Source organism: Ahaetulla prasina, chromosome 1 (genome assembly GCF_028640845.1).
Source record: "Ahaetulla prasina isolate Xishuangbanna chromosome 1, ASM2864084v1, whole genome shotgun sequence".
In the NCBI taxonomy this organism is placed as follows: domain Eukaryota; kingdom Metazoa; phylum Chordata; class Lepidosauria; order Squamata; family Colubridae; genus Ahaetulla; species Ahaetulla prasina.
Window position 1 is genome coordinate 19,848,529 of NC_080539.1, and position 27,410 is coordinate 19,875,938.

Below are 27,410 nucleotides of genomic sequence, written 5' to 3' on the forward strand. Positions count from 1 at the left end.
AAGTAAAATAACATGAATATTTATTTGAACGAAAAACAATAAAAGTGCAAAAGGGGGAAGGAGGATTCCCAGCTCTAAACAAAGGGGAAATCCCGGAATGCCAGCGAAAGGTGGTGCTCGCTCCTCCTCCCTTGCTCAAAAGCCCCAACATGATATTGGAATTGGATGCCATTATATACCTGCTGAGGGATAATTTGAATAACTTGAAAGATATAAAAGCTCTAAGAGTTGTAAACCTAATCTTGTGTAGCTTCTTTTCCAAAAACACCACACTACTAAGCAGAGCATATAAAACATTTGCTAGACCAATTCTAGAATACAGCTCACCTGTTTGGAACCGTCACCACATCTCTGACATCAGTACAATTGAACGTGTCCAGAAATATTTTACAAGAAGAGTTCTCCACTCCTCTGAAAACAACAAAATACCTTATCCCACCAGACTTGAAATCCTAGGCTTAGAAAACTTGGAACTCCGTCGCCTTCGACAAGACCTAAGTTTAACTCATAGAATCATCTATTGTAATGTCCTTCCTGTTAAAGACTACTTCAGCTTTAATTGCAATAATACAAGAGCAACCAATAGATTTAAACTTAATGTTAACCGCTTTAATCTAGATTGCAGAAAATATGACTTCTGTAACAGAATCATCAGTGCTTGGAACACTTTACCTGACTCTGTGGTCTCTTCCCATAATCCCAAAAGCTTTAACCAAAAACTTTCTACTATTGACCTCACCCCATTCCTAAGAGGACCATAAGGGGCGTGCATAAGAGCACAAACGTGCCTACCGTTCCTGTCCTATTGTTTTTTCTTTTCTTCTTCTTATATATATATATGCTTATACCTCCTAATATTTACTCATATATATGTTTATATACTATATAATCTTTTTGTGTGATGCTTATATATATTGTTGTGACAAAATAAATAAATAAATAAATAAAAGTTCAAGGACAAAACATCTCCATTGCTTCTTTTTTAAAAAGAGCCATGGCTGAAAGCCTTACCTGACTACCCACCAACCATCAAGCAGTTTATGGATAACTTCGATGGTTTCTCCTTCCTTCAGGGAAATCTCGTCTTCCTGAGCAGCTGTGTAACCTTTTCGGACAACATGGAGCTCACCTTGCAAGAAGAGAGTTTATTTGATTGATTGGTCAAATTTATACAGCCACCCATCTCACAAGAAGTGATTCAGAATTGAAACTGATATCAGGTGCCCCAAAACATTTACACTGTTTTCATTCATGTTTTAAATCTGCTACCCATTTTACAGATTGGACTGTGGAGGGTGTAAACCAGTGGTGGGATTCAGCCAGTTCGCACCACTTCGGGAGAACTGGTTGTTAACTTTCTGAGCAGTTTGCTGAACTGGTTGTTGGCTTCCAAGAGGACCTCTCGAAAAGAGCGAAAGCTTTCTCCTGGTCGCTTTACCACCACCATACCCTCCACGCCGCCATCCTAGGCTGGGTTAGAAACAAGGAGGGGGAAGTTCAAGGACCACATCGATGGCACGAGCTCAGATTGCCGGCTGGGGATGATGGGCGCTGCAGTGCGATCTCGGGAGAGACTAGGGGGGAAGAAAGAATGACTGTTTCCCCACACCCTAGGATTGGGGAAAACATTGACCCCCTTAGTTGCGGGAGAAGGGTTGCGCTCAAAGCGGTCGCCCATCCATCAATCCATCCTTCCTTCCTTCCTTCCTTCCATCCTTTTTTTTTTCCCAGCGAGCGGTGCGTGTGTGTGACATGCAAGCAAGACGCCCCACGGGCATGTGAACTGGGTATGTCTAGTTTAGGGTGACATGATAGGAACATTCCAATATCTCAGGGCTGCCACAAAGAAGGGGAATCAAACTATTCTCCAAAGCACCTGAGGGCAGGACAAGAAGCATGGGTGGAAACTAATCAAGGAGAGAAGCAACCTAGAACTAAGGAGAAATTTCCTGACAGTTAGAACAATTAACCAGTGGAACAACTTGCCTCCAGAAGTTGTGAATGCTCTAACACTGGAAGTTTTTAAGAAGATATTGGATAAGCATTTGTAGTGGTATAAGGTTTCATGTAAGGGGTTAGACTAGAAGACCTCCAAGGTCCCTTCCAACTCTATTATTCTGTTTTTTGTTCTGTTTTCTTTCTAATCATCTATCTATCTATCTATCTATCTATCTATCTATCTATCTATCTATCTATTCATCTATCTATCTATCTATCTATCTATCTAATTAGCTAGCTAGCTAGCTATCATTATCTCGCTCAAAAGACAAAACCTAAACACTAAGTTGTAGCTGAATAGCCCTACATAATTTAGCTTTTTCCAAGCTGGTGATTTCCAAAGGCTTTGAAATGCGACTTTCCTCATCCTCTGCCAGGATAAGCTGATGTGCTCAGAAGGCTGGGAATGGTGGCATTTCACATTTCTTGTGGGCAGAAGGTGGACCCCTATGTTTCCTTGAAAACACCTCCCAATATTTATTAGAGTGACTTCTCTCCCCAGAAGAAAGGTGCGAGCGCTGTTTAACAATCCCCAGCTAAATCCTATCGAGTCAAAGGCCAGTCAATGGGGCTAGGATGAATTCTGGGTCACCAGGGACCTTTTTGTGCCCGCTCCCAACCAGGGCGGGCCAAGCAGCCGCCTTTAGCGGCTCTGGAATGGATGTTGAGGTAACCCAAGAGGCAGCCTCTTTCAACTCCCCGCCTTTTTAAACGCCCTGCCGGGCGGCGACAGGGACGCGGACACCAAAAGCGGCGCCTGCTCTTCTCCGCTTTTATTTTATTTTAGTATTCAATCGGCAGCAGAGGCTCGAGCCTTCTGGGGCGCCGGGAAAAGGAGCCGAGGAGCTGCAGCAACGCTTGCAAGAGAGCCGAAAAGAGGGTGGGGAGAGAAGCAAAAGAAGAAGAAGCAGCAAGCTTTCCAGCCGACTTCGTGTGGCGCGAGAACTGATCCACCGCCTCCTTCCCCGGCCGACAGGGCTGAACTGCCGCTGCACCACCACTTCCCAAAACAGATTTCCAGACTTGGAAGCAGCCCGCCACGAAAGGAGGAGGAGGAGGAGGAAGCGGCGGCGCCGGCTGCTCCTGCTGCTGTTTCGCCTCCGCCCCTTCCAGCGCCTTTGACGCAGAGCGAGAGAGCAGAGAAAGGAACCGGCCGTCCGACCGGCTGTGTGTGTGTTTGTGGTGGGGTCTCGCCCCAGCCACCCACCCACTCGCCCTTTCCTCTTCGGAGCGTGGCTGATCTTAGAAGCCGCGCTGCCCGCGCGGGCCGCCGCCTCCTCTTCCTCCGCTCGCTCCTCTTGCACGCCTCAACCCCCATCCCCCCTCCTCCGCGTGAAGGTCACCTCCTCCTCTTCCAGGCGGCGGCGGCGGCGGCTCAGCGGGCGCCACAGCCGGCAGCTCCGCTTCCCTCCACCTTCCTCCTTGCTAAAGGGCCAAAGTGCTCCCCGCCCGCGCGGGACCCGAGCCAAGCAGTCGCAGTCAGCGAGCGGTGGCGACATGCCGGCGCCTCGCTTTCACCGTTCGGCTGGACTGCGACGGCACTCATCTAACTCCCGCCAGGCTGTGCAGCGAAGAAACCATTTAAAAGCCCAACTTCTTTCCGGAGGAATGGTTTCTTGGCACAGCCTGGCGGGAAAATCTCGAACCGAGCAAGCGTCGCAGTCAGCGAGCGGTGAAAGCGGGCGGCGCTCGGCATGTCGCTTTCGTTCGGCTGGACTGCGACCGGCAACCAGGCTGTGCGCGAAGAAACCATTTAAAAGCCTTCTGAACGCGGAGGAAGAAAGCCTGGCGGGGCTTTTAAATGGTTTCTTCGGCACAGCCTGGCGAGTTCTGCGGACCCAGCCAAGCGGTCAGTCAGCGAGCGGTGGCGACATGCGGCGCTCGCTCGCTTTCACCGTTCGGCTGGACTGCGACCGGCTTCTTCAGTCGCGGTAACTCCCGCCAGGCTGTGCAGCGAAGAAACCATTTAAAAGCCCCAACACCGGAGGAAGAAAGCCCTGGCGGGGCTTTTAAATGGTTTCTTGGCACAGCCTGGCGAGTTACTGCGGAGAGCAAGCGTCCCAGTCAGCGAGCGGTGGCGGGCGGCGCTCGGCATGTCGCTTTCACCGTTCGGCTGGACTCGACCGGCAACTCAGTCGCAATAACTCCCGCCAGGCTGTGCGCGAAGAAACCATTTAAAAGCCCAACTGAAGCACGGAGGAGAAGAAAGCCCTGGCGGGGCTTTTAAATGGTTTCTTGGCACAGCCTGGCGGAGTTACTGGACCCGAGCAAGCGGTCCCAGTCAGCGAGCGGTGAAAGCGGGCGGCGCTCGGCATGTCGCTCACCGTTGGCTGGACTGCGACCGGCAGCTCAGGTCAGCCTTGGGCAAATCCGCGGACGATCTCGCCGCCTCTTTGGCGTCTCCTGTGCGGGGTTCCCGAAGTACATCAAGACGTAGACTCGAGTATAAGCCGAGGGGGCGCTTTTCAGCACAAAAAACGTGCTGAAAAACTCGGCTTATACTCGAGTATATACGGTATTTGTTTGTTTGTTTGAAAATATCTTGCTTCTCATCCAAGGAACTTCTTCAGTTCTTTAGAAATGAAACGTTTTCAAAGGAAAAAACCAAGAAAGTCCAGTTGCCTTTTTTGGAAAAAACACCTTTGAGAAAATTAGGCTGGATTCCAGAAGGCTGGTTTCATAGCATCCTGTCAGATCACCACAGGATGGAGGCTCGGTTGTCATTGTCAACGATCAGTAAGTGGGGCCACCTTTGCACAACAGGAAAAAGCCAGCATTGATGAGTGTCATTCCCACATTCAGCTGCAGGAGCTTTCAATGAGGTGTCCTCCAAGCAAGTTAGGACTCTGGCAACTAGATTCCCCACTCAGAATTCTGAAATTTGTCCCAGTGCATTTGCAAGGGAACAATTTGAATGATAATATTCTATTGAATGAACAATAGAATGATCTAAGTGCCAAAGCCCACTGCAACTACATAGCAAAAAAGGCTCTAAGAGTTGTAAACCTAATCTTGCGTAGCTTCTTTTCCAAAAACACTACATTACTAACCAGAGCATACAAAACATTTGCTAGGCCAATTCTAGAATACAGCTCGCCTGTCTGGAACCCTCACCACATTTCTGACATCTATACAATTGAACATGTCCAGAAATATTTTACAAGAAGAGTTCTTCACTCCTCTGAAAACAACAAAATACCTTATCCCACCAGACTTGAAATCCTAGGCTTAGAAAACTTAGAAAATTTAGAACTCCGTCGCCTTCGACAAGACCTCATAGAATCATCTATTGTAATATCCTTCCTGTTAAAGACTACTTCAGCTTTAATTGCAATAATACAAGAGCAACCAATAGATTTAAACTGTACACCCAGCTGTACTTTTCTACACCGGACCACCCCAACGAAGCTATCGAAGTGCTGTCCCGGTGTCTGGAGGCCGTACGGGTCTGGATGGGGAGAAACAGGCTCAAGCTCAATCCCTCCAAGACAGAGTGGCTGTGGATGCCGCCATCCCCGTACAGTCAGCTAACCATGCTGACCATCGGTGGCGAGTCACTGGCCCCGGCATGGAGAGGGTGCGCAACTTAGGCGCCCTCCTGGATGAACGGCTGTCTCTAGAAGATCATTTGACGGCCGCCTCCAGGAGAGCGTTTCTACCAGGTTCGCTTGGTGCGCCAGTTGCGCCTTTCTGGACCGGGAGGCCCTATGCACGGTCACCACGCCTCGTGACGCCTCGCCTGGATTACTGCAACGCCTCACATGGGGCTCCTTGAAGGGCATCCGGAGGCTACAGTTAGTCCAGAATGCGGCTGCGCTGGTGATAGATGGAGCCCTCGTGGCTCGTGATAACACCCATCCTGCGAGGCTGCACTGGCTACCTGTGGCCTTCCGGTGCGCTTCAAGGTTTTGGTGACCACCTTAAAGCGCCCATGGCATAGGGCCGGGTTATCTCACGGGACCGCCTACTGCGACCAGATACCTCTCACCGACCCGCGCCTCACAGGAGGGACCTCAGGGTGCCTCAGCTAGGCAGTGTTGCTCACGACGCCCAGGGAAGGGCCTTCTGTGGGGCTCCGCCTCTGGAACGAGCTCCCCAGGACTCCGCCAACTTCCGGACCTTCAACCTTCCGTCATGAGCTCAAGACACATTTATTCATCTGTGCAGGACTGGCTTAGATTTTAAATTTTATAGGGGTTTTAAATTGATTTTTAATATTTATATTTCTATTTTTAATGATAGGGCATTGGAATAAGTTTTTTAAAGATTATTTTAATTTTGTATATTGATGTTTTATATGCCTGTGAACCGCCCTGAGTCCTTTGGGAGATAGGGCGGTATATAAATTTAAATAATAAATAAATAAATAAATAAATAAACTTAATGTTAACCGCTTTAATCTAGATTGCAGAAAATATGACTTCTGTAACAGAATCATCAGTACTTGGAACACTTTACCTGACTCTGTGGTCTCTTCCCATAATCCCAAAAGCTTTAACCAAAAACTTTCTACTATTGACCTCACCCCATTCCTAAGGGGACCATAAGGGGCGTGCATAAAAGCACAAACATGCCTACCGTTCCTGTCCTATTGTTTTTCTTTTTCTTCTTCTTCTTATACATATATATGCTTATACCTCCTAATATTTCCTCATATATATGTTTATATACTATATAATCTTTTTGTGTGATGCTTATATATATTGTTGTGACAAAATAAAAACTATCTTTCCAAGCAGTCTCCATGTTTCTAGTGTCTTTCTCCACAGTTAGAACTGAACCCAGAAGGACATTTCTTCCAACAAAATGCAAGATGGGGGGAAAAAAATGTAGCCAGCTATTTCCTTACCACTCTCGCTCTTCTCCACCACGTCTACTATGTCCCCCACCTTCATGGCCATCTCAGTGCTAGAGTTCTTCTCATAGTCAGCAATCACACGATAGGTCTGTAGGATGATTGGGCCTGTGATGTCTACAGAAAAGGAGAACCCTTTGGAATGAGAAGCCCAGACAGCACCCAGTTGGCACCAACATTTAACAGAACCGGGTTAGCCCAGACAGAGGTATTAGAAGGGAATGGGATCATCTCTGATTTGTGTCCGTCTAAATAGATTCCTCTTTCTTCCCCATCCCTTTTTCCCTTGGCAGGGTTATCTTGTCAAGTTGAAACCTGAGAGCTGGGGCTATCTTTTTGCAAGGAGAAATCTCAGTTTATTTGTTGTTGTTAGTTGCGAAGTCGTGTCCGACCCACTGAGACCCCATGGACAAGGTTCCTCCAGGCCTTCCTGTCCTCTACCATCCTCTGGAGTCCATTTAAGCTCACGCCTACTGCTTCAGTGACTCCATCCAGGCACCTCGTTCTCTGCCGTCCCATTCTTCTTTTGCCCTCAATCTTTCCCAGCATTAGGCTCTTCTCCAGTGAATCCTTCCTTCTCATTAGGTGGCCAAAGTATTTGAGTTTCATCTTCAGGATCTGGCCTTCTAAAGAGCAGTCAGGTTATGATCTCTAGAACTGACTGGTTTGATTGCCTTGCAGTCCAAGGGACTCGCAGGAGTCTTCTTCAGCACCAGAGTTCAAAGGCCTCAATTCAAAGGCCTCAGTTTATTTATTTAGTTTATTTACCACAATGTATGTTATTTTGTGCCGCTTCAATTAAAGAAAGGGAATCTAAGCAGCTTAAAGGAGCAGCATACATATCGTAGGAAGAGATTCTTTCTAGAACAAAGAAATAATTTCCAGAGCTAGTAAAATAAAAGATTTCACGTAACCTAAAAGCTATACTTGAGCATTGAGAACTTTCATTTTTAAAAGTTTTTTCCAGTGCTATTCTTCTTTAAATGCAGGCGTCTAGTCCTATGATAAACTATGAATTAAAACTTCCTGAAAGTGATAATAAAATCCTGCAGAAAGGGCAGCGTAGAGATAGGAATCCTCCATTGGAACAGATCAAAGACCTATCTAATCTGGTATTCTGCTTTACCTCACAGTGGGCACCTGATGCCTTAGGGAGCCAGGATTTAGTGCAGAAACATCCTAGCACCAGGGGTGAAATGCTCCAGTTCAGACCAGATCCCCCAATCTGGTAGCGATGGCGGCAGGTGGTTTGGAGAACCGGTAGCAAAAATCCCTGCCCCCCCCACCCCATGCCCAGCTGAGTGGCGCAATCATCAGAGGTTTGTTTTTTTTTACTTTTAAAAGCATTTTTTCTTCGGCTAAAAAAATGCTTTTAAAAGTAAAAAAAAAAGGCTCTGATGATCACACCGCTCAGCTGGGATCGTTGGAACCCTTTAAAAGCTTTTTTTCCTCTGGCGATCCCAGCTGAGTTGCCTGATCATCACAGGCTTTTAAAAGCATTTTTTTACAACCTCTTCCACCAAAGAGGTTGTAGAAAAAATGCTTTTAAAAGTAAAAAAAAAAAAAAAGTTGGCCACGCCCACCCAGTCACATTACCCCACCATCACCAAGCCACGCCCACAGAACTGGTAGTAACAAATTTTACATTTCATCCCTGCCTAGTACCCTGTCACGCTCAACATGGTTGCAACTGACTCAGGAACAAATGCAAGAGATGACAGAAATGGTTCCTTTTGATTTCTATTGCCTTACCTGTTGCAATCTTCTTTGAATCTTTTGGTATCAGGAATGTTTCTGGTTTCTTGGGGCTGCAGGAGGTAAGGACAAGACTTGTTACTATCTCAAACATTACCGATAAGCCACCAAGGTAAATGAAATAGCCTTTAGCAAACCACTGAATTATTCCTTATTCCTAGGCTGGCCTCTGAGCCTGGTGAAAGTATAGTGAGATTGATCAAATTCTAGTCCAGGGAGTTTTAAATAGAGTCCCTGTAGAATTTTGAGAGTTCCTGAGAACTTGATGGAGTTTTGTAGTACATTAACCGGGGGAACATTCATTTTAAATGCATCCAAGGATGTTAACTGCACCGTTTTCCAATGTACACTGGAAAAGATGGGACTGATCAGCTGACATTGAAAAGCCCCATCCCATCCCTCTTTGAGACTTTGCATTTGCAGTAACCTTCCCCTGGGTGTTGAAGTCCACAAGTCTTAAAAGATCCAAGTTTGCAGACCCCTGCTGTAGGGCAACATTTCTCAATCTTGCGTGTGATGTGTGGACTTCAACCAGCAGAATTCCACAGCCAGCATCGAGAGTGGACTTCAGAGCAACTTTTAATATTAATGAAAAAATAACTGATCATCCTAGGGGAGTCTACCTACCAGAGGTGGGTTTCAGCAGGTTCTGACCAGTTCTGGAAAACCAGTAGCGGAAATTTTGAGTAGTTCGGAGAACCGGTAGTAAAAATTCTGACTGGCCCAACCCCCATGTATTCTCTGCCACCCAGGTCCCAGCTGATCAGGAGGAAATGGGGATTTTTGCCGTAACCTTCCCCTGGATTGGAGACGGAATGGGGATTTTGCAGTAATCTTCCCCTGGATTGGAGACGGAATGGGGATTTTTGCAGTAACCTTCCCCCGGATTGGAGAGGGAATGGGGATTTTGCAGTAATCTTCTCCTGGATTGGAGAGGGAATGGGGATTCTGCAGTAACCTTCCCCTGGATTGGAGAGGGAATGGAGATTTTACAGTATCCTTCCCCTGGAGTGGGGTGGGAATGGAGATGTTACAGTATCCTTCCCCTGCCATGCCCACCAAGCCATGCCACGCCCACCAAGCCACATCCACAGAACCAGTAGGAAAAAAAATTGAAACCCACCACTGGGGTCTACCCATATGGTGGCTAAGAGCTGACCTTGATGTCATGAGCATATGATCATGAAAAAAACAGAATTTATACAAGGGGAAGTTCCTTGGCTGCTCAGCCATCATTCCATTTGCATTTTTTTTAAAAAAAAAATTACATTGCAAGCAGTGTGATACGATCTCTCATCAATAAGATTCTCTCTCAAAGTCTTTCAACCATGGTCAGTGGCTGCAGCAGTAGCTGAAGAAAGGAAGAGGAAGCGGTAAATTCCAAACAAAATGCAAAATTGCAGGCGGGTAGTTCCAGAGCGCTACCGTTTCCCCCCTCACTTGCCAGTCACATTTCACCAGAGGGAAACATAAGGGGAATTATCAAGCTCCCTGAGACTTTGCATTTCCATTAGTTGCTGGCTAAGAAAAGGTAGAAACAGCAGGATCCATGCACACGTTGTTCTTTATCAATTGAGCTTCCAATTGATAAAAGTGCAAATTTCAGGTGGGCCAAAAGTTTCAGTCTTTTGATTATATTTGGAGAGGAATCTGGAGATGTGAAGGAGCGAAATACGGAGACCTAAGGACACCCATTTTTCCCTCTTAAGCCCCCCTGTCCCAAACACTTCCTGGTTTCACTGTTTTGGATTGTGGCCTTCAACCCTCCATGAGTGCTCTGGTGCAGCTTCTCAAATTAATAAAAGCAGATTCAGGACCTGGAGAAGGAATGAGGCAAAACCTTTGCAGAAATAGTTTGCCCACAAACTCTGCAGACTCTTGCATCACATACGGACAAAAAAGAGTGGGTGGTTTTGTTTTGTTTTTTTCGCAATTCCGGCTTTGCTGCAGGATTTCCCAAAATAAACGTCCTCAAGAGTCTGAGATTGCAAAGCCCTGGACCATTTCATGTCGCACTTAACCACACTTAAGGGTTAGGTAGATGATCTATAAAATAAAAACTCTTTATTTGGGAAAGGCTTTGTTTGAGTACAGCCACTCTCCAGTTCCAACTGTGTTTCTGGCAATGCATAACTTTTAGGGAATTTCCTTCCTTGTTATCCTCCTTATCTCCTCCGGCAATTTTCCTATCTAAATCTCAATGCAGAGGTTGTTGCATTGTCCGGAAAAATCACTTGGTAACTCACAGGGCCAATGTGGATGCCAATAATGTCAATGTCAAGCTCAAGGTAAGAAAGAAACCATTCCCTATTGCAGTTCTTCTAGTTTCCGTTTAAATCTATACCTGCGGTCATGCATTGTGTGCAGGGGTGAAATGCTCCTGGTTCGGACTGGATCAGCCAATCCGTTAGCGATGGCGACAGGTGATTCGGAGAACCAGTAGCAAAAATCCCTGCTCCCCCACCCATGCCCACCCAATTGCCCGGTCACCCGCTTGCCCGCTTGCCACTTCTTTCTGGCTGGCTCGCTTTTCCCGCCTGAATGGTAGGAATAGGTTGTAAAAAATGCTTTTAAAAGGTAAAAAAAAACTCACAGCTGAGTCACGCGATCATCAGAGCCTTTTTTTTACTTTTAAAAGCATTTTTACAAACCTATTCAGCCAAATAGGTTGTAAAAAAAAATGCTTTTAAAAGGTAAAAAAAAAGGGCTCTGATGGTCACAGCTGAGCCACGTGATCATCAGAGCCTTTTTTTTTTTTTTTTACTATTTCATTTTGCATAGATACAGTACACGCGTCTGGGACAAAGCCATGACTGTAAGCCACTGTGAGTGGCTCACCATATTTATCAAGCAATTGTGGCTGATTCTATGAGCATTGGTTGCATCCAAAACATGGATGGTCCCAAGCGGCATCTTCCAGAGCCTGGCCAATCAATACTCACTGGTTTGCAGTAGAAGGGTTCAGATCATCTGGTCTGACTTTGAAGAAGCTTAAGATGTGCACACAACGGGAGATCTTGCGTGGAAGATTGATCAAGGCAGAGAAGTATTCGGACAGAGTATTTTGCCGGTTTTCAGTGGCGCGTTGGCTGTCAAACCACCGTGGAGCTAGAGAGAGAAAGGAAGAAAATACATCTGATGTCAGGTGAAGCTCTTGATCCATCTGTTCCAGAATACCCAATTCTAAACAGGTGGTACTTCCCCAAAATCCAAGACAGAGGTTTTGCTCCACATTCTCAACTCTTGGACATTGCTCCTTCTCTGTGTATTTTGAGCTTCCCGCAAGAGAAAAGGAAGGAAAGGAAATTAAAAGAAAGAGGGTCAGCTAAACCCTACAAGGGATGGGTCACCTTTCAGAAATGCCATAAGCGCATTCTAGAATGCAGATTGCGGGTTGGGTGAAATAGAAGAGCTTTGAGGACATTTGTCAGACCTGCCCCAACTTGGTCCTTTAGTTAAGAAAGACCCTCAACTCCATTTGTAGCAAAAGGTATACTTTTACTAAAAGCCAAGTGGATTACAGCATAGCAAAGCCAGAACTGAAGTTCACGCACCAAATCTGTAAGTTTAATTTTTTCCCTCCTAGACACTTTCCATTGATGGTCCCCATCATCGTCCAATCAATTTTGAAAGAGATGTTTTTGAAACTGATCATGTATTCTTCTCCCAGGGCAACATTGAGAACTTGTCTCTAAGAGGCAGGCTTCTTCCTATTAATTTCATCAGTTTCATTTCTCCCACAAGCATTCATCAGTTTCACTTTCCCCTTCCTATCCGGTTCTCTGTCCCCATAGTTCATGGTAGACTGACAGCTAGCGGATGCAAAGTTCAAGCATATGATGGCAGCCTCACAACATTCCTAAGTCTGAGTTCTCTGGGCAATAAATGCAGCTTGTTTGGCTTGGACTTATAGCCTAGTATATGAATTCCAATTCTGGCTTTTATGAATGTTTGTGGTGTAGGAAGTTGTGTGAACCCAACCAAATCAGTGGTGGGTTCTAATTGGTGTTACCACTGGTTCGCTTCGTGCACGCGCTTTGTGCGTGATTGGCACACGCGTGCTCCCTTTGCTCGTACGCATGCCAAACTTGCGCTTTGCGCAAGCACATTGAATTGCAGAACAGCTAAGGCATGGCAATCTGCTCTTCCATGCCTTTCAGCTGGGCTAAAAACGAAGGAATAAAGGTAAGTATAGCACAGGGGCAGGCTGGAGGGCCCAGCTGACAGTCGGAGAGAACCGGTTCCCTCTCATATCAACATTTCCACTACCGGCTCTCCTGAACCGGGGAGAACCGGTAGCAACCCAACACTGAACCAAATGTGGTTAATCTACAAACCATCATTAAGTAATGGCTTTGAATAGTGATGGCGAACCTTTTTGGCACTGAGTGCTGAAAAGGGAGCGCTTTGTGCACGTGTGCCGGGGCCACAACTCAGAAGAGGAGCTGCCCAGGGTGCATGCGCCAGGGGTGGTTTCCATTTACCTTTACTACCGGTTTGCAACGGGAGCACACGTGTGCAGAAGCTTCTGCAAATTTGCAGATCATTCATGATGACATCTGGGTGAATGGGCAGAGCCTCCTGCCGCCATTACTACCTGTTCGCAAGAACCAGACAGAACCGGGAGCAACCCACCACTGGCATTCATGCACTCGAACATGAACTTCAGGTTTCAGCTACTGAACTTCCAGTTTCAGCCAGCTACTCTTTCAGGTTTTTGGCGTGCATGTGCACACAACGATCAGCTGGCCGGCACGCACGCTCACGCAGGAAAGCAGAAGATCTGCTCTTCTAGTTTCCAGCACTGCTGCATTTAAAAAGGCCAGCTGATTGTCGCATGCGCGCCAGAAACCCGGAGGAGGAACAGGTGACGCCAGCGGGCCAGGCGAGATGGCTCCGCGTGCCACTTCAGGCATGCGTGCTATAGGTTTGCCATCACGGGCTTAGAACAATAGTTGAAAACAGGTCTCAATCAATGCTCTAAGGTAGAACTTCCCAACAGTCTGTTCCTGCCAGGAGAAGCTAGAGACAAAGAAAGCAGGAGAAATATGAAGGAGCTCTCATAACGGCTGAACCTTCTATGACAGAATGGGTTCAATACAAGGCAGTTTCAAGGCTGCTTGCTTGCAAGCATGGGTCCCAAATTCCGAAACCACCTGTCCTCAGCGTTGACCATGTATGGCTGCTTGTCAGTCCCCTGCCTCTGGCCCATAATACAACTTTTCCAGGAAACTTCTACATATTGTGTTAGGTTAGTGTGCAAAAACCCAGAACTTGCACGCATATGTTAATGATCCTATCATTCCTTTCCCAAAATTAGTGTAAATCTGGGCACATCGTGAAAATATCGAAACCTTCAGTTTAAGGAAGCCAGAAAATCTCTGGGAAAGATTTGTGTTGAACCTAACATGGTCTCCGTTCCACTTGAACAAAGTTCCAGGTATCTGGTGGTCAGAAGAAGAGCTGGCTTTTAAGATAGAATTTCATTCACAACAGGTCAATAATCCAGTAATGACAAAGACAATTCATTCATTAAAATGATAGCTTTGTTGTTGTTGTTGTTGTTGTTGTTGTTGTTGTTGTTGTTGTTAGTTGCAAAGTCGTGTCCGACCCATCGTGACCCCATGGACAACGTTCCTCCAGGCCTTCCTGTCCTTTAACATCCTCTGGAATCCATTTAAGCTCACGCCTACTGCTTCAGTGACTCCATCCAGCCACCTCGTTCTCTGCCGTCCCCTTCTTCTTTTGCCCTCAATCTTTCCCAGCATTAGGCTCTTCTCCAGTGAGTCCTTCTTTCTCATTAGGTGGCCAAAGTATTTCAGTTTCATCTTCAGGATCTGGCCTTCTAAAGAGCAGTCAGGGTTGATCTTCTCTAGGACTGACTTGCTTGTTCGCCTTGCAGTCCAAGGGACTCGCAGGAGTCTTCTCCAGCACCAGAGTTCAAAGGCCTCAATTCTTTGGCGCTCAGCCTTCCTTATGGTCCAACTTTCACAGCCATACATTGCAACTGGGAAAACCATAGCTTATGGCTTTGATAGCTTATGTGTAATATGTAAAAATGATAGCTTATGTGTAAGCAAATGGGGGAATTTTCAGAAATCAGGATGAAACTATTCAACTTTTTTCATCAGTTTAACTGCTGTAATTTCATGAAATGCTGCTAGCTCTTGGTTTTTTAAAAAAATTTTTTAGTGCATTTACAACTGAGATCTAGAAAACATAGGAAACTCTAACCAGTGACATCAACCAGTATAGGCTCCAGCATGAGTACAATACCTAGTGTGCCTCAAAGGTGCTTTTTCAAGAAGCAACTGGACTTTCCAGTTTTTATTGGAAGACATTTCGCTTCTCATGCAAGAAACGTCTTGGATGAGAAGTGAAACGTCTTCCAAGAAAAAACCAGAAAGTCCAGTTGCTTCTTGAAAAAGCACCTTTGAGACAACCATAACCTGGATGACTATAGACCCGTGATGGCAAACCTATGGCACGTGTGACAGCATGTGAGCCGTCAGCTGCACTGCGCATGCACACGTGCCTCCCGCCAGCCAGCTGGTCTTTGGGTCTCTGCTGCGCATGCGCAGGAGATCGTGGTGTGGGGGATGGTGCGTGGGGCCCATGCGCACATGTGGGGAGGCACATGCAGGGGGCATGCGCTCATGAGAGGTTGGGGTGTGTGCAGGAGGTCCATGCATACATGTGTGGGGCACGTGCAGGGGAGCCATGCACGCATGCACAGGGGGGGATCCGTGCAGGGGGACCACACGCATTGCATTTTGGGGGTTCGGGCACATGCACGCTTTGGGCACTCAGTCCACAAAAGGTTAGCCATCACTGCTATAGACAATACCTGGTGTGCCTTCTTTAGTTTTATGAATTTTTCTCTGGTTACACCTTAGAAAATTAGTGTCATAATTTCCATTATGAAGCAGGACTCAAGCCAAAATAGCAATGTTGTATAAAGTAAGATGAATATACTGATATATAAGGTATAATGGAACCCCCTCCCACAAAGCCCATGGAAAATTGAAGGAAACCACCCCAGCAAAGTGATGTGACCTCTCCCAATATAGATATTGTTGTTGTGGTCCTTCAGCAGCCTACAGAGCTGGCAACGGAGTCAGACAGTGATGAGACTGAGGTGAGGCCAGGGACATCAGGAAGTAAGGTGCGGACTCCAGAGCCTCCAGAGACTGATAGTAGTGAGGCAGAGGAACAGGAGGAGCCTGTTCCTAATGCTTGCATGAGAAGAGCTGCCAGAAGGCAACAGCAGCTCAAGCAGAGAGGACAACTCGGGAATAGGGCCAAGAGATGATTGGCCCCTCCCATAAGACTTAATAACAGACCAGCAACGGTGTTTCAGCTTGCTGGAAAACAACGTTGTAGCTGCATCCTGTTTCATGTATGTCTATGTTTTTGTGGCTTCTGGACATTTGCCAGGAAAGGCCTTTGGCAGTTTGCCTAATTGGACCAAGGTTCATTAGATAACTGAGGAATTTGTGTTGGGAGGCATTTATTTTACTTTGAGTTTGAATGAATTACTTCATTCCCAGCTGTTTGAATAAAGTTTGTTTTTCCACGGACTAAGTTTATTACTACCTACTTGGATCTGGGTCACAACAATTGTGCCAGTCTGGTGATTGTGGCCTCCCCTCTTCAGTGCTGTCCAATAAACCTTGACAAACCTCAAATTCTTGCGGATGCCTTTGAACATAGAATGGGGCTACGGGATTCTGCTAGCTAGCTGGACTGTTACAGCAACAACACAAGTACTGCCCAAATATTTTGATGGCATCTGGCACATGTATGAAAGAACTTTGCCTGTGTTTGGTTTGCATATGGCTCCTCTTCTACATTGGGGCAAACCCTAATAGAAGGGAATATATATAGCTCAGGGTTGAACTGTGGAATCCTTGGTACTCGCTGAATGGCTGTTTTCTTGTAGATATGTCAATGAAGACTCAATCATCAAGGCCAAAAGTATCTAAAAAGGTTAAAAGTTAAAGTTGCCCTAATTTAACCTTTTTAGATATTTTCTCCTAGACATTTCATTATCCAACTAGGCAACGGCTTCAGATTGGCGCAAGATTAGAACAAATCGTAGGCCAAGAAGCGATTTAAGTTTAACATGCCGCAAATCTCCTTCTTTGTTATGTCTGACCTATAAAACCTGGCTTGTCGGGAAAACAAGCCACAGTCTGAGTTTTGTATCAGAAATACAAGAGTTGTGGAGTTTTATATCACCAGGAACTCTGGTGACACAGAATGCAGCATTGCAGACTAACTCTGCTCACTGCCAGCAGTTTGATCCTCACTGCCTCCAAGTTGACTCAGCCTTCCATTCTTCCAAGATCAGTAAAATGAGGATCCAGATTGTTGGGGCAATATGCTAATATTTGTAAACTGCTCAGAGAGTGCTGCAAAACAGGGGTCTCCAACCTTGGTCACTTTAAGACTTGTGGACTTCAACTCCCAGAGTTCCTCAGCCAGCAAGCTTTGCTGGCTGAGGAACTCCGGGAGTTGAAGTCCACAAGTCTTAAAAGAGCCAAGTTTGCAGACCCCTGGCCTAGGCAATCAGGAAGCAAGTTGAATTGGTCCATCCCTAGATGCTTCATATCGATGCTCAAAACAGTCATGGGTGGGACAAGGAAAACATATTTGAAATTAGCAGGTGGAACTAACCCATGTCAACTTCAATGTTTTGCAGTTTCGTCCCAACTAACTGCAGCTACAGTTAGGTTACTTACCTGGCAAGTGAGGGATTATCCTACTCTCTGTGTTAATTTCCCCCGATTCAATTGGAAACATTTCCTTCAAAACTTTCTAGCAAGAGAAAAGAACAAAAGATCAGTTTCAAAATCTAACTGAAAGTCTAGGTCAATTCACCATTAAGTTCTGTTATCTAATAGAACTGAAGAAAGTGGCTTTTTTTTCTCCATTGCTTTGACAGCAGGAGTGTGTTGGAGCAGGGAAGGAGTATTGTCTACTAAATTTCTGCCCGCTGCATAGTTGTAGAAAACTTTCCGGAAATTTAATTGGCAACTTCCTGTGGGTTATTGCCTAAAAGACTAAGGGTGCTCGTTTTTCATAATTTAGCCATAATGTACAGTGACTCAAGATTGCTTTTGTAAATGAAGAGTGCTGGAGATTGGCATCTGATTGGGAAACACTTTCCTTGCCCCATTAGAAGTTTTAAAAAACTGGTTAGTAAGTTAGGCACAGAAAGTCCCCCAGCTCATGTTTCAAAGCTAATGGGTCATACAGTGGTAACAGATGCTTGATAAACATCATCACTTCCACCACCAAACATGTCCACAGATTTAGAAACCAGTATTCCTTGTTTTAAAAATATAAACAGCAATGCTACATTCTACTCAGTGGTGGGATTCAGCCAGTTCGCACCTATTCAGGAGAACCGGTTGTTAACTTCCTAAGCAGCTCGGAGAACCGGTTGTTGGAAGAAATCTTATTTTGTGGGGTTTTTTTCACTTTACAGGGCTAATCCTGTAAGGAAGGCAGGAAGGAAACATTCTGGTGTTGTTTCTAGACTAATCTTTATGGCCCTGCTTACAGAAACCGCCTCTCTGGTTAACTCTTATTACATTGTAACAGCTAAGGAGAAGCACCCATCGGCGTGAGTGACGTTGAGTTGGTCACATGACCACATGGTCACATGACCACCAAGCCACGCCTACCCAGCTGGTCATTAGGGCAGAGGACTGGTTGTTAAATTATTTGAATCCCACCACTGATTCTACTGGTATAGAAATTGTAGCTTGTAAATAACATGGTGCCTCAGTATTTATGCACACAATTTGCCTAAATCAAAATAAAAGGGGGACAATGATTTTCCAAGGACAGAGCCATAGATGGTCCAGGCAGTCCATGTGTCATATATAGCAGGGGGCTCCAACTTTGGTGTCTTTACGGCTTGTGGACTTCAACTCCCAGAATTCCTTAGCCAGGTGTGGCCCACAAGTCGTAAAGTCACCAAAGTTGAAGACCCCTGCTGTATATGACACATGGATTGCCTGGACCATCTATGGCAGCGGTTCTCAACCTGTGGGTTGGGATCCCATTGGGGGTCGAATGATAATTTGCCAGGGGTCGCCGAAGACCATCGGAAATATGGGAAGTCGAAGAATCACGCTCCAATGATTGACTCCACAAGCCAGCTGCAGGCTCTTCAAATCACTAGCTGAATTCGGGTTCAGGCGCGATGATTTAAAAAAGAGAGAAATCTTTGCTCTGATGTCTCCCTCTCAAGCCAGCTGCAGGCCCTTCAAATCACTAGCTGAATTCGGGTTCAGGCGCGATGATTTAAAAAAGAGAGAAATCTTTGCTCTGATGTCTCCCTCTCAAGCCAGCTGCAGGCTCTTCAAATCACTAGCTGAATTCGGGTTCAGGCGCGATAAATTCAAAACGAAAATAATTTTATGGTTGGGTGCCACATCGTGGGGAATTGTATTAAAGGGGTCAGCACTATAAAGGTTGAGAACCACTGATCTATGGTATCATGTTGAAGTGCAAGGATACTTTGTCCCTGCTGACCAGCTACTTTCTATCCATGAGAGGGAATAAGGCTGTGTTCTCACAACCCAAAAATCTCAGGCGAATGAACTACAGCTGCCACGCTCACCAAATGTGCCCTGCCCATTGTATTTAATAGAGATCAACATTATTTACTTGAAAAACTCTGTAACAAACAACACTTTAATTAAAAAAAATAATTGTCTGCACATGTCTGGGGAATTTCTCTCTTTTCCCACAGTCTAACCTCCGGTTCTGAGAATATCTTAAGACAATAGCTGCTCCCACAAGATGGAGAAACCGCATAAACATTCAATTCAGTCTAGATTAGCATTGTGGAAAGCCTCATGTCTTATAAGAATAAAATATATCTTTACGGTGTCTTAATCTTTGCTCAAACATTAACAGTGGACTGAGAATCAGTGTTTCTACTAGACAGTTAATAGTCAGGCTGAAACAAAGTTAATCAAGTAAAACAAACAGGAGAAAATCTTTTACTCAAACTTCCTCAAACCCATTCGCCCATAAGTTACCCAGACCTAATACATATATCAAAGGATAAGGTCTATAAACACAAATACTTAATTAAAACAGTCTCTCAGAGGATCTGCATGTTCACAAGAATAAACATCATAGATGGCACATACCTAACTACACACACACACATACACACACACATATGTCCAGTGGTGAAATCTGAACTGGTTTGCCACCGGTTTGCTGGCCGCACATGCGTGATGTGCGGCAAGGGCACGCTGTGTGCACGCATGCTCAGTGCAAGCCAAATGTGCATTTCACGCAGAAAAAGGAGGCTTGAGAAGGTAAGTAGAACAGCAAGGGAGGGATCAGCTATACCGTGCAATTTAGATACACTAGAAAGCAGGATTTCCTGCTTTCTAGCTATTTTAAATCGCACAGCACAGCTGATCGTTGGAAATACTGGTTCGGAGGAACCGGTAGCTTTTTTTTTTTACTACCGGTTCACCTGAACCGGTGGTTTTTTTATCACTACCGGTTCTCCCGAACTGGTGTGAACCGGTAGCATTTTACCACAGCACACGCCCCTCAAGTGTCACCCTACCTAGAAGCAGCATGTATGCACCTCCACACTTAGGATCAGCTCCCCTATAAATAAAATCTTGCTGTATCCCATTTCTCTGCAGCTGCCCAAAGCAAACCTCTTTCCTTTTGGAAATAAATATTTCTCCTTTCCTCACACTGTCTGGATTTCATTTGTATTTATTCCTGCACAACCCCGGCTCTAATTGGAACCCCAAATCATTCTCCCGACAGCATTTTGTGCCAACTCTGCCTCACAGCCCTGGATCAATTTTCCTTTCCTAGGAAAAGGAATCAGGAACAGTCATAGGAAATGAAAGGGAATTGAAACATACAGAATCAAAAAGGCTGTCTTTCTTGAAGTCATAAGAAAGTACCTTCCTAATTCTTTCAAACATGCACCTACATGCTAAAAAAGAAAAAATCCAGGCTACAAAAAAAAGACAGTCGTAACCAATTACTTCTTTGTGGGTTTTCTCCACTTTCACAACATGGGAAAGCTTCATGATTTCATAATCCTGTCCAAATCAGAAGGCATAAAATTCCAACCAACTGTATTTTTTAAAAGAAAAAAGAAAAGAAAACACAAGACCAATCTTGGTATAGGAACAATCCAAAGGAGGAAAAGTCCCCTCCATCTTGAAGTTATTCTCGGCTGGGCTTATTCAGCAAATGTGTAGGTTAAGCTAAAAAAACAACCCGAAAAACTATTAAGCTATTAATTTCCACGTTTGGGGAGCCAAATATGTTGGATCTACCTTGAGGTGGCCTTGAGAATTCTGCCTGAATTTATGCTCACTTCTCATCAATTGATCGATCGATCAATCAATCAATCAGAATAGAACCGGTCCTAAGATTCCTTCTCACATGGCTCTAGGTCAGAGGTGTCAAGCTCAATTTCATTGAGGGCCGCATCAGGATTGTGTTTGACTTTGGAGGGCCAGCGTGGGCGTGGCCAGCATGGGCGTGGCCAGATCGACATTACTCATGTCAGGGCACCTGTGGTGCCCAGATCCCTCTTCCAGTGAAAACAGGCTCCCAAGCTCAGTTTTTGATTGCGACAGCCTCCTGCAACCCTTTGCCAATGAAAATGGAGCTCTCCCAAGCTCCATTTTCACTGGCAGAGGCACTGCAGGACAGTCCTTCACTGTTTCCAGGGTGCCATCCCCCAAGCCAGATCTAAGCACCCTGCAGGATGGATCCGGCCCCCAGGCCTTGAGTTTGACAACCCTGCTCTAGGCATTATAGTTGGTCACAAAGCTAGCCAGATGTTTAGACTGGATTTGGTATTTTTGACCCACCTATCAAATATTTCCAAAAAACCTGGGATAGATAATGTTGTTTAATAATACATATGTATGGGGGATCTGCAGTTAGAGATTCAACGTTTATGACTGGTGGAAACTTAATTCAAGGCATTATTATTTTCTCAGCCTTCCTCCCAAACCTAATCTAATAATAAAACTTTCAGGCGGCATGGATCCAATCCATACTTACATGGAACTCATAGATCTCCGTGAACTTCCGATACACAACTTTTTCTGACAGGTCTTGCCATTTCACCAAAAACATATAAACCTGAGAAAAGAAAAGCATTTAAAATCAAGTGATTTTCATTGTTTTTCTTTTTCTCTGATCTACTGATGAAAAGAATAGAATAGAATAGAATAGAATAGAATAGAATAGAATAGAATAGAATAGAATAGAATAGAATTTTTTATTGGTCAAGTGTGGTTGGACACACAAGGAATTTGTCTTGGTGCATATGCTCTCAGCGTACATAAAATAAAAGATACCTTCATCAAGGTACAACACTTACAACACTTAATGATATCATAGGGTTCAAATTTAACACTTAATGATGCAAGTCATAGGCTACAAATAAGCAATCAGGAAACAATCAATATCAGTATAAATCATAAGGATAAAAGTAACAAAGTTACAATCATGCAGTCATAAGTAGAAAGAGATGGGTGATGGGAACGATGAGAAGATTAATAGTAGTGCAGATTTAGTAAATAGTTTGACAGTGTTGAGGGAATTATTTGTTTAGCAGAATGATGGCGTTCGGGAAAAATACTTTGTGTCTAGTTGTTCTGGTGTGCAGGGCTCTATAGCATCGTTTTGAAGGTAGGAGTTGAAACAGTTTATGTCCAAGATGTGAGGGGTTTGTAAATATTTTCACAGCCCTCTTTTTGATTCATGCAGTACACAGGTCTTCAATGGAAGGCAGGTTGGTAACAATTGTTTTTTCTGCAGATTCATTCATGTTCCGGAATATGAAAAGATTGTTTTATATTCTGGCTATTTATAACTGTCTTATTTACCAGCCAGGGAAATTATTTAAGGTAATACATCGTGATTGATTTCTATCTTGATTTCAACAAAACCTTTGTCATGGCATTCTGATTAGAAGGCTAGTTATGTGTGGGTTTGACTGGGGAGGGGCGGCACTATAAAGTACCAGTACAAACTGGCTCTACAGTCATACTCAAAACAACATTGGACAGAAAATTGCTCCCCCCACAGTATCAAAGCTTTTCCTACATCTTGGAAAAATAACTTGGATTTGACCAGCCCTCATGGATAACACTGAGCCAAATTCAGACTGGTCAAGGTAGATGCGCAGTTACCCTCTATAAGAGGGGCATAACACTATCTCCAAATTGTGACTGTGGGGCTAAAAAATAAACTATCCAACACACAGCAGCAGTATGTCAAAACAGAGCTTATAATGGAGATTTCGCTGATTTCCTGGCTGCGACAAATGAAGTAAAGTATTATATTTGCAACGTAGATATAGGTTTGTAATCTTCTTGTTAAGTTTTCGGATTTTACATTCTATGTTTTATATTTTACCCCTTTTGTTTCTTTTCACTGAAATACGATGTGAATGTGCTATGAGAGAGAGAGAGAGAGAGAGAGAGAGAGAGAGAGAGAGATGATAGATGATAGAGATAGAGGGATAGATAGATAGATAGATAGATAGATAGATAGATAGATAGATAGATAGATAGATAGATAGATAGATATAGTACATAGATAGATAGATAGATAGATAGATAGATAGATAGATAGATAGATAGATAGATAGATAGCTGAAAGATAGATAGATGAGAGAGAGAGAGATAGATGATAGATGATAAATAGCTGATAGATAAATGATAGGATAGATAGATGATAGTTAGATGATAAGAGATAGATAGATAGATAGATAGATAGATAGATAGATAGATAGATAGATAGATAGATAGATAAAACATTAACACTCAAAGAGGCATGTCAATAGTTCTTCATCAAACCACAGTGGGGTTTGAATATTGAAAGTTACATATTGAGTAGGACCACAAAGTTCAGTCCTAGACCTTGTCTCTCCATTTTTCAATTAATAATTTGAGGAAGGGGTGGGAGGAATGCTTATCCCATTTGCAGGCGATAATTACAAACTTCTTTGGATAAAACAGTGAGCTGCCCATCTTAAGTCAAACTCTGGGCCACTCCCAATCAACAATTAAAATAATACCAGTAATAAAAACATAGTGCCCCACTAAATCCACTAAACCATAAACATTAAAAACCTGGCACCAAAGTTAAACTTCCACTATACAGTCCCTCATAGCATCCTCTCATCCATTTCATTCTGTCCTAAGCGGGAAAGCTAACCTCTGCACTTTTCGAAGGCTAAGAGGGCAGAAGACAGTAAGAAAATGCAACCGCATCTTGGTAAGTTTGAGAAGTAGGCTGGAAATAAAGGAATATATTCAGCATTAATCCTCAACCTCAATTCCCGTGTCCAGTTGTAGACCCCATAATTGAAAGAAGAATCCAAGAAACTCTGATTGGTAGAAAGAGAACAACAAGAATTCTCAAGGTCCTTGTTCTCAGTCTGAATCTGAGTCAATCTATGACACGGTAGCATTTTTCTCAAATCCTGCAGAGGTATCGTAACACGGAATCGAGACTCATTTTTCATCTTCCCAGGATGCAAGGCACTCTTTCAGATACTTGAAATGTCCTAGCCTACCCCCCCCTACTCCCCCCCCCCCTCCAGCAATCATCTTTCAATGGCCTTCACTGACAAGAAGGCAGATGTTGAATGTTTAGGGAAAAATTCCCAAGGGATAAAAAGCACTTTGACAATGGAACTGCGAAAGTGTGGGTTTCTCTTTACAGGTTGTATTCAGGTGGAGGCCATCTGGCTATCCGACTGGGATACTTCCATTAGGATTCTCAACCAAATCTGGAAGTCGGACTTCATAGCCAAAAATGCCCTTTTCCAGCTGTGCCCTTTTCCTTTAATGCCCTTTTCCTTTACCCGGCACACCGAATTTATCAATGTTCTCATTTTGTGCACTACACTGAAATGTAAGCTAACCAAGCAAGATAAATTAATATAGGTTAAGCCATCAAGGGATCTAATTAAGCTTAGAAATTAACCAGGCTCAGACTCTTGAGTGCAACTGTTGGGTTTTTATCTGGCAAAATTAAGTCTGATGAAGCCTGTTCTTCTTCTAAGATTCTTTGAAAAATCCATTCCCTTCACTACGTTGTATGTTCCATTCTGCTCCATTGAATTATCATTGTCTCAAAGATCTCCTTAAAGGGGGAAGATGAAATAGCAATTTATAAGCATAAACCAAGCTCAATATTGTCTGTTCTGCTGTTTAGACTGCTATCTTTCGTCCTTCTATAACTGCCAAAATTTTGGATTAAACCAGAGACCTTTTAACCGCGGAATGCATGCTTAACCTTCAAATGGAGTCTGTTCTCCAAGACATTTTAAATAACTTTTAAATAACTTTTATGAGCTATTAAAGAAGTCCCTCAGTTTCTTCAACTCCCAGCCCCCCCAGAAGTCAAATTCAGCTTCTTAAATCAAGTATTTTGATCTCCAAGTACTTACATAGTGTTGGCTGGGGAAAAATCGCTTCTCAAATCCCAGCAACTCAATATGCCGGATGTAGATGATTGATTCACCCATCTCTGGTGCTGGGAACTGTCCTTTGAATTTGTGGTAAGAATGGTCCTCCTGGCACTTGTCTCTTGAACGCTTGTGCTGTTCTGACTTCAGCTTTTATATACCACAAAAGGGGGAAGTCTGATTTTCCCGCATTGCTGACTCAGGATTTTGCTTTGTACCTTGATGAACGTATCTTTTCTTTTATGTACACTGAGAGCATATGCACCAAGACAAATTCCTTGTGTGTCCAATCACACTTGGCCAATAAAATTCTATTCTTTCAATTTCCTTCTTTCTATGTGTTTTCATTCATTCATTCTTTGGGCATTCATTTCTGTACAGTTGCACCTGTTGGGGATCTAGGCCTCCTCTCAGTCCTGCAAACAGGTTTGGACCAGTGGTGGGTTGCTCCCGGTTCGGTCCGGTTCTATAGAACCGGTAGTAAAACCGGCGGGAGGCTCCGCCCACCCGCCACGACGTTATCATGGGTGATCTGTGCATGCACAGAAGCCCATGTGTTCCCGTTGGGAAGCGGTAGGAAAGGCAGAACCCACCGCTGGGTTGGACTGCAAAACCCTTTATGGCTCAGCATCAGACTCCTGCAGGATCATTTATTGCAGTCAGCATCAGCCTGACCAGTAAGATCTGCCACGAGAACCAGCTGCAAACCTCATCCCTTTGTGGAGGGTCAGGTGGTGAGGCGAGGAGGTGCCACTTTTCTACCCCAACATGGAACATCTGCCTGATAAAGATCAGGCCAACTTCTGTTTTGAAAGACCAGGCCAGTTCAAAGAAACTTTCTGTGCCCCAGTGTCACTTTTTAAAAAATGTCTTTGGACAGAGATTATCAGATTGGAAGGGATCTTGTAGGCCATCTAGTCCAATAACCCGCCCCCCCAAGCAGGAAACCCTACACAATTTCTAGCAAATGGCAGTCCAATCTCTTCTTAAAAGCCTCCAGTGATGAAGCTTCCACAACTTCCAAAGGCAACGTCTGTTCCATTGGTTGATTGTTCTCACTGTCAGAAAATGTCTCTTATTTCTAGGTTGAATCTCTCCTTGATCGTTTTCCATCCATTATTCCGTGCCTGGCCTTCTGGTGACTTGGAAAATAGCTTGACCCCTTCCTCAAATATTGGAAGACTGCTATCCTGTCTCCCCTGGTCCTTCTCTTCACTAGACTAGCCATGCCCAGATCCTGTAACCGTTCTTTATATGTTTATTTTATTAATTAATTAATTAATTTAATTTCTATACCGCCTTCTCCCAAAGGACTCAGGCGGTTTACAGCTCAGATAAAACACAATTATACACATAGCACAAAATTAAAACCTTTTAAAAATCTGATTCAAATTAGGCCGAAATAAAAACTTAAAATCAATAATAAAGCTATAATAAACCCCTGTTAAAATTACTATTACTTTAAGCCAGCCCTGCGTGGTAAAACAAAAAAGTCTTCAACTCGCGGCGGAAGGTCTGGAGGTCAGGGAGTTGTCGTATCCTGAGGCAGCTCATTCCAGAGGGCAGGTGCCCCACAGAGAAGGCCCTCCTGGGGGTCGCCAGTCGACATTGTTTGACTGACGGCACCTGAGGAAACCCTCCCTATGGAAGCGCACAAGTCGATGGGAGGCTATTGGTGGCAGCAGGCGGTCCCATAAATAACCCGGTCCTATGCCATGGAGCGCTTTAAAGGTGGTAACCAACACCTTGAATTGCACCCGGAAGACCACAGGAAGCCAGTACAGCTTGCAGGAGAGGTGTTATATGGGAGCCTTGAGTTGCTCCCTCTATTACTTGCACAGCCGCATTCTGGACCAGCTGGAGCCTCCGAGTGCTCTTCAAGGGGAGCCCCATGTAGAGAGTGTTACAGTAGTCCAGGCGGGAAGTGACGAGGGCATGAGTTACTGTGCATAGGGAATCCCGGTCTAGGAAGGGGCGCAACTGGTGTATCAGGCGTACCTGATAAAAAGCTCCCCTGGCGACGGTCGTCATATGCTCTTCAAAAGACAACCGTCCATCCAGGAGGACACCTAAGTTGAACCCTCTCCATAGAGGGTCTCCAATCTCCAATCCTCTAATCATCCTGGTTGCTCTTCTCTGCACTTTTTCTAGAGCAGGGGTGTCAAACTTAATTTTATTGAAGACCGCATTAGGGTTGTGTTTGACCTTGGGGGGGCCGAGGGGGGGCATGGTTAAAGTAGGCGTGGCCGTCTCAACGTCACTCATGTTGGTGGCACCTGTGGTGGCCCGAGCGCT

General features: G+C 44.6%; 1 protein-coding gene across 1 annotated transcript in view; it reads right to left on the reverse strand.

The window, feature by feature from the left end:
• Window positions 1-25,231, reverse strand: part of LOC131188678 (neutrophil cytosol factor 1-like) — a 30,227-nt gene extending 4,996 nt beyond the window's left edge. Inside the window, exons 1-7 of the mRNA XM_058164117.1 lie at window positions 25,098-25,231; window positions 21,692-21,772; window positions 17,353-17,428; window positions 11,551-11,716; window positions 8,606-8,661; window positions 6,771-6,970; window positions 1,012-1,124 (exon numbers count right to left, since the gene is read on the reverse strand). Of these exons, the coding sequence (XP_058020100.1) occupies window positions 1,012-1,124; window positions 6,771-6,970; window positions 8,606-8,661; window positions 11,551-11,716; window positions 17,353-17,428; window positions 21,692-21,772; window positions 25,098-25,175 (770 nt within the window). The 5' untranslated portion in view covers window positions 25,176-25,231. The remainder of the gene's footprint in view (window positions 1-1,011; window positions 1,125-6,770; window positions 6,971-8,605; window positions 8,662-11,550; window positions 11,717-17,352; window positions 17,429-21,691; window positions 21,773-25,097) is intronic.
• Between the last annotated feature and the right edge of the window lie 2,179 nt (window positions 25,232-27,410).